Source organism: Mesoplodon bidens, assembly GCF_964165515.1.
Source record: "Mesoplodon bidens genome assembly, chromosome: 7".
NCBI classification, from domain to species: Eukaryota; Metazoa; Chordata; class Mammalia; order Artiodactyla; family Ziphiidae; genus Mesoplodon; species Mesoplodon bidens.
This window is the reverse complement of record NC_138164.1, coordinates 16817505-16830024: the sequence shown is the minus strand read 5'-3', so window position 1 is coordinate 16830024 and position 12520 is coordinate 16817505. Positions and strand designations below refer to the sequence as shown.

Here is a 12520-nt window from a genome sequence, read left to right as displayed (position 1 = left end):
ATACAGGGGAATGACAATTAGAAAAAGCACAATTTATAAACACTGGTGTAATATTTGATTTAGACAAGGTTTATCAATGCTGCTAAAACCACTAGATGAAGTGTTTGAGAACAGGATCTTCAATCTCAAAATATCCCACAAATTACTTATTAATGACAAAGGGACAAAAGTGGAGAAATCTGTAAATCCACATCAACCAAGTACTAAACATACAGTTAGCAAAGGGATCAAACTTGCCACTGCTAAAATTAGGACAAACTGCTATTATGTTGCTCTTGATGTGATGTTAAAAGGTGGCAACATCAGCTGTTTGATGTTCCTGCCTGTGACTATAGTCTGAATCCAACTAGGAGAAAACAAGCAAACAAACATAACCCCCACCACTAAACCGTGGCTGTTTTAATGAAAGCCATATATATAAAATACTTCCTTCTCAAGGACACTCATACATATGATCTTATTTTATTTTTAACACCCTGTAAGGTACGTGGTTTTTGTTGTTTTTAGCTCTTAAGCAAAGCACTAGCTTTATGCTCTTCTGTAATCTAGACCGGGTATTCTGCTTGCCAACCTGGCCCAGAGATGGAGAGATTTGCTTCAGGAAAGGGAAACAAACAGCAACTAACATTCATGTGATTACTAACAAAACTAAAAGAAAGGAGACAGAGGTCTCTTCACAATGATGTGTGCACAAGATACACACAAGGAAAAGTGAAGTTCGGTGTCATTTAAGCTAATCTCTATTTGAACCTTTTAAGAGATAAAACCATTTGAGCAGTAATTTAGTACTGAATTAACTTTTTTTTTCCTCCCTATCTTCGAAGTTTTCATTGTTTAAGTAAGGGTTTCTGCAAGAGAAATGAAGCAGGGTTCCTCTTCTATTCAGAAGCTGATGATGTGCAGTAACGTCTGCATGGCTTGGCTTATCCCAGGCTGATAATCAGCAAAGAGCCAAATACACACCACATTTGACATACAACCTTTTCCCCCAAGACCGTCCCCAAATACTCCATGATAATCAAGTGTTCACACCACTGAATTATTGTGCTGCATAACCTTCCAGTAGCAAAAACTGAACTCTGCAGGGGAAGGATGCCAGAGGAGGAAAAAAATAAGGGAAGAACCATGGCAGATATTAGTACCAGATAAAGGCTTTGAAAAGAGCCTTCAGATAACAAGTTTAGCAGTTAGACTGAGAAACAAAGACTTCATCTGTTTCCTTAAGCCAGTAACAATTCATCCTCTATGTAATCAACTAAAATGCGATCTGCCACAACGGGAGAGATGCCTGTGTTTAGTGAGACAGCACTGTTCCCAAAGTCAACGCTATGTAAAGTGTTAGCTAATAAAGACCTGGGTTTTAGTGCACTTCCTTCTGGCTTCCCGGGTGGTACTTCTTAGTAACTGATGCACCGAAAACATGAGCACCAAATGCTCCTCTAAGGTTGCATCTTTTGGAGCATCTTCAGAGGGGCTGATCTCATGTATGCCAAGTCAGCAGCTCCAGACGAGGCTCTCTGACTCTGACCCTTCCAAAGTCTCCAACTCCTCAAGGCTTAACGTTTTGCCCCAAAGTCTCACTTTGCCAGCTTGTAATTTGTGAATTCAGTTACACTATTTTCATGCTATAGTAAATGCCTGTATTCCAACACATACCACCAAATAGGCACAATACACTTTCAGCATTCTAAGGTTTAAAATTTCATTAAAATAATGGCAATAATATCTACACATTGTGGCTTACTGGAAAGAAAGACATGTATACACCTGTAAAGCAGAAGGAGGAAATGTCTGTGTGGGCATATATTTTAGATAAGCACGTGTTAGTTAAACTGAAAGATGCAAAGGAAAGATGTTTATTCTCAAGGTGGGCAAGGAGATTCAGCCGTCCTACAATTATAAACCAAAACAGTTAAGAGGAAAACCGATCAGAGAGCAGTTTTATGCAAAGGCAACCAGCTGAAGGTTGATGAGGGAAAACCACTTTCTTCCTCGGTTTCACTGGAGAATCATCAGTCTTCCAGTCTCATCGGGATTGGGCTGAAAAGTAATAAGAAATGAGGGCAGTTAGAGAAGGAGTGAGAAAGCAATTGAGGAAGGAACAACCTTAAGACAAAACAGTGTGGATTTTGAATCTAGTGCAAGGAGCAAGAATTTGAGATTAGGTTTTCTGCAAGGGCCGTGTCCTGATCCTGTCCAGGAAAGAATTACAGCTGTGGTAGGAGGACTTATATTCTGACTCAGAGAGCCTGGGATCAGGGGAATTGGCTAGGGAGCTTCTGCTAGTAAAACATGGTTTGGAAAGGACGTTGAGGCTTCCAGAGAATGTTGTGGACAAATCATCAGCCCCATTTTATCCCATTTTATTTCAGTCCAAGGGTGAAAGCTAAGGAAGGGAAAAAAAGACTCCAAATTTCAGGGCCTTGAAGACCAGGATGACAATGGTGTCACGTGCAATAATGGAGACTTTGTGAAAAGTTGAGATCTTAGATGAAAGGTTCAATTTCTGACATGTTAACTTCTAGATTATTCCTAGCCAAGTGGAGATATGGTACAGACAATGGGAGAGATGGGGCCCGGGAGCGCTTTGTTTTTAGGGAGATTCCTCCCCACCCCCTCCAGGGACCTCATAACTTAATTCCAACTGGACAATGCCGTCTAGTGCTGGATGGCTCAAGAGGATTTAGAGTGCCTACCTTACCAAGGAACACCGCCAAGAGCAAGCCACTTATTCTAGGCATTTTTAAAAGTCCATGCCACTAGAATATCAACATCAAACACTGAGTAGCATTTAAATATGAAACAGGACACTTTCATTTCAAGGCTATTTAACATTTCTGAAACATCTAGATCAAAATGTTGGGTCAAATGACTATGTTCCAGTAAAGCATCTACTAAAAGAAAAACTTTTCCCCACCCCACATCTCTCATAAGATAATCACCCCATTCAAGACACCTGTCAGTCATAATAGATTTTTCTTAGTGCTCAGTTTTCTCGAAACCTTACCGCCAAGCTCCTCTTTTGAGTAATAATAAAGGCCACACATCACTTTTGCTGTGCATGTATATAAATACCTCCATCTCCCTTTCTTCTAACCCTAGTTCAAGGCCAACTGCTCCAAAGCTTTTGAGAACCAGCACTGGAAGATCTTCAAAGAGAAAGTGCCCATTAACCACAACAGCAGCTGCTGGCTACAGCCTGCAATTTAAATCTCTGAAAAAGAAACTGTGGCTTCTGAAATTTAAACAAGGAGGTGCCACTTGTAATTACAAACATTCCAGTGGGTTCCTTCCTTCATTGATGGCTTCCAAACAAAGGCTTTTTATTCGATTTTGGTGGCGCTCCCCAAACCCTAAATGTAGACATTCCTTTATGCTTTTCTGGTGCCATGGCCAGCTCAGAAGAGGGGCACAGGAGGCGGGTTTTTCCCTGGCCAGGGCTGCTTGGATCTCTCAAAACCATCTCATGTGTAATTACTTGTTTGGCTAGAAACCAAAAACCCAAATGCTTCAGATTTATAGTCCACGTTGAATACATTTGAGAAAGAACTTCTTAAAAGACAGACAGACACACACACACACACACACAAAACCTCACATTTCACGAACCCTGGAAAATGGAACCAACCTATTTTCCGAGAAACCAAAGAAGTTCCGAAATTAACACTGAAGCATTCTAACATTTCTAGCTGAAATTAAAAATTCACATTTTAAATTAATGGGGCAAATACTGAAAAGTAAAGAAGAGTAACAGTTTCTCTTCCTACCACCCCACACCCCCATCCTACAAAAATAAGGCCCAAAAATTTACAGCTCCTATTTTTCTTTGAAGCCATATATTTACAAAACGCAAAGGCACTTATACCACGGGGACATTGAAAGGAAAATATACCGAATGAGGGTACCTCACAGCCATCAAACTAAACTAGCCTTTCCTACAGAAGTCCTCCTATGGAGAGTATGCATTATGAACACATCTAGAAATGGCCAATCTCACCAAGGGTGTTTTCCACAGCTCGCCCCTGAGGAATTAGCTACAATTACTGCATATTTACACAACCATATTTACACAATAAAACTCATCTTATCCGATCCAGACAAAACCTTGCTCAAAATAAACCAAACCACAGGAAAAGGTCTCCTCAGTGCAGGCAGTAATCATGCTCTGGCTTTTCTAGCTCCCGCCTCAGCTTCTACCCACTGTAACAAGCCTTCACTCTACCTTCCTGGGTAAAGCAAGAGTAGGATGAAAATCTGTATACCAGTGGATAAAATGTACATGCAGCTAATGATACTGTGATTATGGGGGCAGAGGAAGAGCTGTATCTTACAGAAATTCATTCTAAAGTAATTTATGGAAGAAATGATAGGATGTCCAGGATTTGTTTAAAATAATCTGGGAAGGGGAGAAGGTGTACAGAAGGTAAATGGACCATGGGTGGATAAGTACCAAACCTGATGATCTGCAAAGAGGGTTAATTATGGCATTCTCTCTACATTTGTGTATAATTGAAATTTTCTACAATAAAGTGAAAAAATAAAGAAAATAGGATCGATGTAAAAAAAAAAGGGTCATCTTGCAACAATAAAATAATTTTTTCTTTAAGAAAAAAAATTATTCTGAGCTTTTCCCAGCCTTAACAGAAAGGGACAAGTACCTGGTAAGAAAATCAAGATGTGTTTTTGTTCTTGACTTAAGGACCCTTCCTTTTTTCTTTAGTTATGTGGAACCAGTTCTCCTGTTAATACGACTCCTTGAAATGACAAAATGAAAGCTTAAAAGTCTAAAGCTGAGGCTTCTGTGCTTCTGTGAAGCCTAGTTTTCACGCATCTGACTTAAACGACCGGGACACAAATCCAGAGCCCTCCTCTACTCAGGTGCTTTGGACAACATTCATGTGTGGCTGCCACATGAAGTCCAGAGGTTTCAGAATGATTTGTCAACACTAAAGACAACCTTAACAAAAACCGGTCCTTTCTTCCCAGAGGTCACACCTCTGATCCATCGGTTTATTACGTAGAGCAATAATTACTCTTGCTGCCTTCAGAATACAAACTCTTCCTACCCAAGATACCATCTACCGACGATGCATATCCCTTACGGGGCATCCCTGCTGGGAGGTGGAAGAGAAGCTTCACTGGCTGGCTATCCGGAGACCAGCTCCCCATCCTGGAAGCACAGCTAACTCAGCCTCAGTTCAGCGGTAAGCACGGTCCCTCCCTCTCTGGGCTTTGGCTGCCTCACTGCAAAATAATGAGACTTTGCCAGATGATTTCTAATATCCTTCCCCTTTCAAAAATTCCATGATTATAAGAATCTCTAGTTCCTCAACAGGTGATATTAAGAAAAAGAACTTTGCATTAAAATGTTATATTTTCTATTAAATAATTGTAAATGTGACTATGAACACTGGCTGAGCTTCTGTATACGTACATATATATACATATATGCATGTGGATACAAACATATTTGTGTGAGTACACACACACACACACACACACACAGGCTGATACCATTAGGTGCGTATATGGGACTAATTGCTTGCAACTAGAAGCAGCAAATTTTCAATTCTGCAACAGATGTCGCTGTGTGATTTCTGCTTTCTGTGCTGGATTTTCAGTTGAAAATGCCCAGCATGATGGTCAGTACTATTCTTCCCAAGAAAGAGATACAACATTTGAATCCTTCAGATTTATTTCTTATAAAACTTCTTTATATGCTGGTATATCTCCATTCAAATCATAACATTGATTAGTTTGGTGCAATTTAAGAGATCCCCCTGCATAAAAATGGGTCTTCTGTTAAACACACAGGCACACACAAAACCATTTTTTAAATGTAAATTCTAAGTGGCCAATTAAGCATTAATATGTCACATACAGAAACTGAGAGATTGAGTTTATATCCACAGCAATATTATCAAGTTTTTAAAGCCTGAAAATCACTTAGCAATATAGGCCAAGGAATAATAAAAATTCACTTATGTATAATAAGGTCAAAATGTACCAGGTGTGGGCAAAAGTCACTGAAAACTCCAAGAGCACCATTCATGATAATGAAAATTTTGGAGTTTAGTTTTCACAGCATTTCTTTAAAAATAAATAGTAAGGCTAATATTATAATTGCAAGACCTCTTACCCATCTGACATTCACTATCAACCACTTCCTGACACACGTCACAGAAAAGTGACATCTCTTTCCATTCAACCCATAAAACCGCCGAAGACCATCCATCTCAACAGGTAGCTACTAGCACTTTCTTCCGCTGTAATTCAGAGCTGGGAGAAAGGATTTCAAAATCTCCTTTTTAGACCCAGGAACCCATTACCTTCTGGGGTTTTAGAGGGAGCCGAGCAAGCTGAGCAGAGCAGGCAGGGAGTCCAGGGAGTCGAGTGCAAAGTCAGATAAGCATATGAAGTCAGGAAAAAAGAGAGGAAGCGCCAGTGTTCTGCCTTGGCTTCTTCCCTGTCCCACTCCCCTTTACCAGGAGGGCCATTGGGAAAACTGGATAAAGCATGTACAACATCCATATGAATAAAGCTCTTTGTTCTGGAGAACTGCCTGCTCTTTTATTCCCCCCTTTTCCCGTATTTGTTCATTTCAAAAGATTGCTCAATGGGTCTCTTGTTCCTCCAAAATGTCCCAGGCAAATAATGCAAGCTTGTCTCGTCACACAAGTCACTAAATGAAGCCTTGTGCGTCTCCAGTGACACACTGTAAATATAAAGTGGCATTAATGAGGGATATTTTATCAAAGCTATCAAAGACAAGTGCAAGTCCCTCCCGCAGCTATTGGATTTGATGCAGGGAAAGGCGACAATAGCAGGGCGGCACTTTTGTAAAGTCCCTATCCCCGGTACACAAGCCCCAACAGGCCACGACAAGCAAAAACTCAGTTCCTGGGCTTCCCAGCACCACCACACATCCCCACCCATCATCCATCCTCTCTACTGCTGAAAATGTAAGAGGAGGGTGATCAACCACGGGTTCACTGGGGTCAGAAATAACATCATGCAAGCATCCCAAACTAAATGGGCGTGATTTACACTGAGGAGTGAGCTTTGACAAGCCCATTTTAGCTGCACTTCATTAACATCCATTTCATCCAAACACCACAGGAGGGATGGGAGATTTTCTCCAGAGGACAGATGGATTCAGTTACAGGGGAAGACAGAACCTGGACCCACTGCACAATGGCCCTTGATGGCTATCCCAGCAAGGCTGTAAATGAAACAAGCCTTATGAAGTTAAAAGGCAACGCCAACAGGTTTCTCTAATCCTGGGAGTAGGAACTGGAGGTCTCTGAGAAAGCTTAAACTAAGAGGAGTAAGGAAGAGTAGTCCCCTGGTCCCCACCTGAAATCTACTCTCCGGGTCTAGGACCTGGGGCTAGGCCAAGACCCCTTCTCAAACTCAGCACCAAAAAAACGCATTAAAAGAGAAAAAACAAAAAGATTTAAAGAAAGGCGCCTCACCCCCTCCCTACAAATCAAACCCAATTACTTTCTAATTTGAACACAATCTGATAACAGCGTACAAACAGGGATGTACACAGGAGCAAGAAGCTGCTTCCATGGCAACTGGCAACAGAAATTTCTTGTAGCTTTGACATGCACGGTTGAGTTCCAGACCGCTCCTTTCTAAGTCAGCATATAGCCCTCGCTGGGAAGGCAACTTCTTACCGCGAGATAGTTACAAATACAGTACTGTTGCTACTACCCGGAGCCTTCAATGAGCAGGCTGGACAGAGGAGATATAATCTGATGCTGCTCTGCTGGCAAGCGGTATTGCACGGCTCCCATTTTTAGTCCAAAGACAATATCCCGACCAGCGCTTCCCCTCTCCCCGCCTTTTTTTTTTTTTTTTTTTTTGCAGCCAATACAAGTCTATTGTTGCCCCTATTATGCGCCAGTTACCGAGCCTGTAACGCTCACGTTTAACCGACACTGCGCTTTTTACAATGCAGCAGAACGAGAGATCTCTTTCAGGAACATTTCATTGAACCCATCGAGTCAGAGACATCACCCGAAATGAAGTTGTAACCACACCGGCATCGGCTGAACCCAATTATCTCGTAACTCATAAATTAAGAATTCACAGTGCAAAAACACATAAACAACATCCGGAGACAGTGGCATGGAAGAAAAAATCCTCAGCTCTGGAACTGAAGCTGCCGCCAGATTCCCATCTCTATGGATCCCCGATAGGTTCCTCAAGTCGAACTCCCTTGCAAGCCTGCCTTGGGGAGTGGGGGGGAAGCAACCACCCCGGCATCCCCCCAAATCCAAAGCTAGCACCCCCAGATCTCCCCATTTCCTACAGCGTGTCTCCTGCGGTGTTTACGTAACTGTGTGTCCTCTAGCGTGTAAACAAAAGGCACAGCCCAAGCGGAGAGGCACCCCGGGAGCGGCACGGTGGCCCCGGCGCTGCACCCGCCCGGGTCGGGGGCTCCGCAGGTGGGGGCTGAGCTCTCGGTGTCCTCCGCCACTTGTTGCTCGCGGGTCCTGCGGCTTCCGAGCTGCGAGGAGGGGCTTTGCAGGCGCCGAGCCCTGCTGCATCCCCTCCTGCACCTCCCTGCCCCCCGCGGCCCTGCGCCTTGGAGTCCCGGCTCCCTGCTCCCAGCCCGCAGCAGGCGGCCAGGGGCGCTGGGACGCTGCGCGGCCGCCAAGCGCGGCGGTGGTGGGAAGGGGAGGCAGGGTGCAGCACGGCCGGGCTCTCCGCTGGGGAAGAGCTCCAGCTCCCTTTTGTTAGCAAAAGCAAACACTGCCCTCTTCTTTCCCGACCGCGCCAACGCGCCCGGCACACGGTCAGCCAAACAGCGTGCTCCAGCCGAGTGCTCCGCATCTCCAGAGAAGGAGCGGGGCGCGCAGAGCCGCCCCTGGGCAAATTCCCAAAACAGCTCTGCACGCAGGGGACGCCCGGAGGCCCGGAGGGTGCCCGCCTGGCCGCAGAGGCCGCGAACGCTCCCTCCACCACCCCCGAGCTACCGAAAATAACAGGCAGGCTGGAAATCCGGGGTCCCCACTCGCGGCGGAGGACGCTGTGGGGCAGGCGGGCTGCGGGTTCCCGGCTTCTTCCCGCAGAGGCGGCGACAGCAACCGCCCCCCCGTGGGGCCGGGCCCGGGGAACTTTGCCTGCCTGGAGCCCGGCCAACGAGACCCGCAGCCGGGCGGAGGGGGCGGAGGGGGCGGAGGGGCCGCGACCCGGCTGGAAGGAGACACGAGGGGCGAGCTGTTCGTGGACAGGGGAGAAAGGCAGAGCGCGGGGAAAGCAGGAGCGATAAGACAAATCTGGAGATGTCCTGTGGACCAGTGAGGAATCGCGCTGGAGGGGGCCGCTAGTCAGCCATGGGGAGGTTTCGGGGATGGGGAACGGGGGGCCTGCTGGAGAGGTGGGGGCGAATGGGCAGCCCGGGGAGGCGGGAGCACCTGCAAGTTACGGGGACAACAGCGAGTTAGGGAGGGTCCGGAAGGTTTGGGGGGTGCTTGCGATCCAACCCCTTCCCCTATATTCTCTAGCCCCCGGGCCCCACATTCTCACTCCACTCCGCGCCCCGCGCCAAGCCGGGGAGAAAAGGTGTGGGTGCAGCCATCCCTACGAGCTCTAATTCACACCGAGCTGGGCAAGGAAGAGATTTACCGATCCCCTCAACCCCTTCCATTCTCAGCCCTGAGTTTCCTCTCCACACTCCCTCCGATTTGGATTTAGGAAGTGGGGGAAGGTTGTCATGGAAACGTTTCCCCCCTCCATGGCTACGGCCACTGGGGTGCCTTAGGAGATTTCGGGGGCCAGCCGGCCGGTGCCCACACCTACCTGTGGGGATCAGTGCCGCGGCAGAGAGGAGCAACAGCAGAAGCCGGAGTCGGAGACCGGGAGGCGCCGCCGCCGCCGCCGCCACCGCCGCCGCCGTACACTGGGGTCCGCTCGGCAGCACAGCACTCGCCATGTCGGGCACCTGTCTCAGACTGGCGGCGGTGGCTTCCTCCCGAGCCCGAGCGGACAACTAATGAGATGCTAATGACATGCGCTGGAGGCGGAGTCCGGGTCGACCAATCACATCGCCGCGAGCCGAATCCGGCTCTCGGAGGACTCACCCCCTCCCCCACCCCGCCCCCTGGCGCTGGCTTCGGCGGCGCGCCCGCGCCACCTAGGGGCGGGGCCAGGGGGAGGGGCGTATGCAAATATGTTTATGTTAAAATTCGTTCTTGGTTCCCCGGGATCAAGGAAAAAGTGTTCTCCTGGGCCCCTGGCGCACAGGGGCTCCGGCTTCGGGGGCGGGTCTAGCTTCCCGTACACCTTTATTAGGAATGTTTATAGCAATCGCTACATCAACCAGACGACGAGAATCTCCCTAGGAGGCTCCCCTGCCCGGTACGCCGAGTGCAACTGGCCTGGAAACAAAACGTTGCAAATTTCCGTCACTCACCTTGCACCGAAGGAATAGATCTTTGGGAAACGGGGGCTGTTCGGGAGTAGAGAGTGAGAAGGCAGGTCCCCGGATTGACAAAACAATCTGGGAGAAGTGCATGCGTGCTTTGCAGGTCCGGCGGAGCGGGAGAGCCCGCTCAACAACCTAGCGGTAGACTTGGGCATAGTTGGGAGAAAGGAGCCGGAATCGGGATCTGGGATTTTCGAGTCTGTGTGTTTGCGGTAGATTCTCGGGAAAGGTAGATCGAGGAGGGTTGGCTCAGGCTCCCCAGCTTGCTGAAGGTCTCCTTCCTGGTTTTAATGTATCTGTGATATATGTGTATTTAATATACATGATGCACATGTATTATTAGATAATTACGATTACACACATTCAACAAAAAATCTTTTCTGTGAAGGCTTCGGGGTGGAGGGCGGAGACGGGGTGTGAAGAGGTCTGCCATCTTCCTCCTTCAGGGCTCAAACCCACTCCCCCTGCCGCCCCTTTGCCCCTCGTCCCGCCTAAGGCAGCTGGGGACCAACAGGTGCTCTGAGCTTCCCGCGTCTCTGGGAGAGGCTTTCCAGGCTGCAGCGACTCGTTTCTCGGATTCGCTCTCCCTCCCCGAAATTGCCTTTGCTTTCTTCTGAGCCAGGCAGCCGGCTCTCTTGTTTGTCTGCTTTTTAATTACTTATTTTCTTCCCCTCTAGAAGATCGTGTGCGCTCTGACCCTCTGTTGCTCAAGCATCAAATTGAAGGACGAGCCATATTAAGTGTAAAGGTTTATAATAATTTAAGTATTCATAGAATGCAGAACAATAAGATGTAGGAAATACAATTTGCATAATAAATATCAATATCACAGCAGCTAAAACAAACCATGACAAATTATCTGTGGCTAAATGACCAAGAGATTACTGAATGTAAATTGCTAAGTCTGAGCTATAGTCTAGAGAAGCCCTCTGTCCTCATCTTGCTAAAAAAATAAATAAATAAATGTTACATATCAAAAAGGAAGTCACGATCTGCCAACCCACCAAATGAGTTACACTTAAAAACAGCCTCCTATTATCCATTACGCATAAACTAATTTCAAGACTGCCCTGTCTTTACAGGCCTGGATATTCTGCACTGTAATTACAGGCCCTAATACATGAACTGCAGGCAGTCCTCCAGAAGTCTGGAAAACTCCAGCAGGCAAACAGCACTACATGAGGCAGGAAGCCATCACCACATGGTCACCGGGATAATGTCCAGTCCTCAAAGTCCTACCTTTTCTTATCACCTCCAGAAGTAAAGCTACCTTGATCAGACCAAATGCAAAGCAGGGTCCCACCACAGTCAGGATTAAAAAAACTGAGGCCAGGGTTTCCCTGGTGGCTCAGTGGTTGAGAGTCCACCTGCTGATTCAGGGGACGCGGGTTCGTGCCCCGGTCCGGGAGGTTCCCACATGCCGCGGAGCGGCTGGGCCCGTGAGCCATGGTCGCTGAGCCTGCGCGTCCGGAGCCTGTGCTCCGCAACGGGAGAGGCCAGAACAGTGAGAGGCCCGCGTACGGCAAAAAAAAAAAAAAAAAAAAAAAAAAAAAAAAAAATTGAGGCCATATGTATGCTGAAAGATGTATAAACTATAAAGTAAGGTCCTATATCCCAGTCAATCTTGCACCCTAGCGTAAATTTATACTTGCTATTATTATTATTATTACTACTACTTTTGCATTTATTGAGTTCTTATTAAGTATGTTACATGTGGAATCTCATTTAATCCTTGGAACAATCCTCATGGCACACAGTATTCTCTCCCATCTTGTATTTTTTAAACACAGACAGATTAAGCAATTGCCCTAGGGTCAAAGTTTGTAAGGTGCAAAGCTTATGCAATTAACCACTATGCTATACTGGGCCTCAATAAATATTTGTTAAGTGAATGAATAAATTTCACATTATAATGCATGAATAATAAGCATAAGCTACATTTTAACATAAGGTGAAAATATGCCAGCAACTCAGAAACATTTTTTTAAATAACAGGATTGCATTATACTCCTAAGGAAAAGCGTTTCTCATGAGGCTGTAGCTCCAAGAGAATGTAGTCAGGCCCCAGTCCTCCCACACTAG

General features: G+C 46.4%; 1 protein-coding gene across 5 annotated transcripts in view; it reads right to left on the bottom strand.

The window, feature by feature from the left end:
• The window catches only part of CADM1 (cell adhesion molecule 1), a 331496-nt gene extending 321507 nt beyond the window's left edge, over positions 1 to 9989 (bottom strand). For 2 of the 5 annotated variants that reach the window (XM_081239668.1, XM_081239669.1), the window contains exon 1: positions 9814 to 9988. In XM_081239668.1, the coding sequence (XP_081095794.1) occupies positions 9814 to 9946 (133 nt within the window). In that variant the 5' untranslated portion in view covers positions 9947 to 9988. Of the gene's footprint in view, positions 1 to 9813 lie in introns of all 5 variants that reach the window. The other 3 variants (XM_081239670.1, XM_081239671.1, XM_081239672.1) reach the window with 2 other exon arrangements.
• Between the last annotated feature and the right edge of the window lie 2531 nt (positions 9990 to 12520).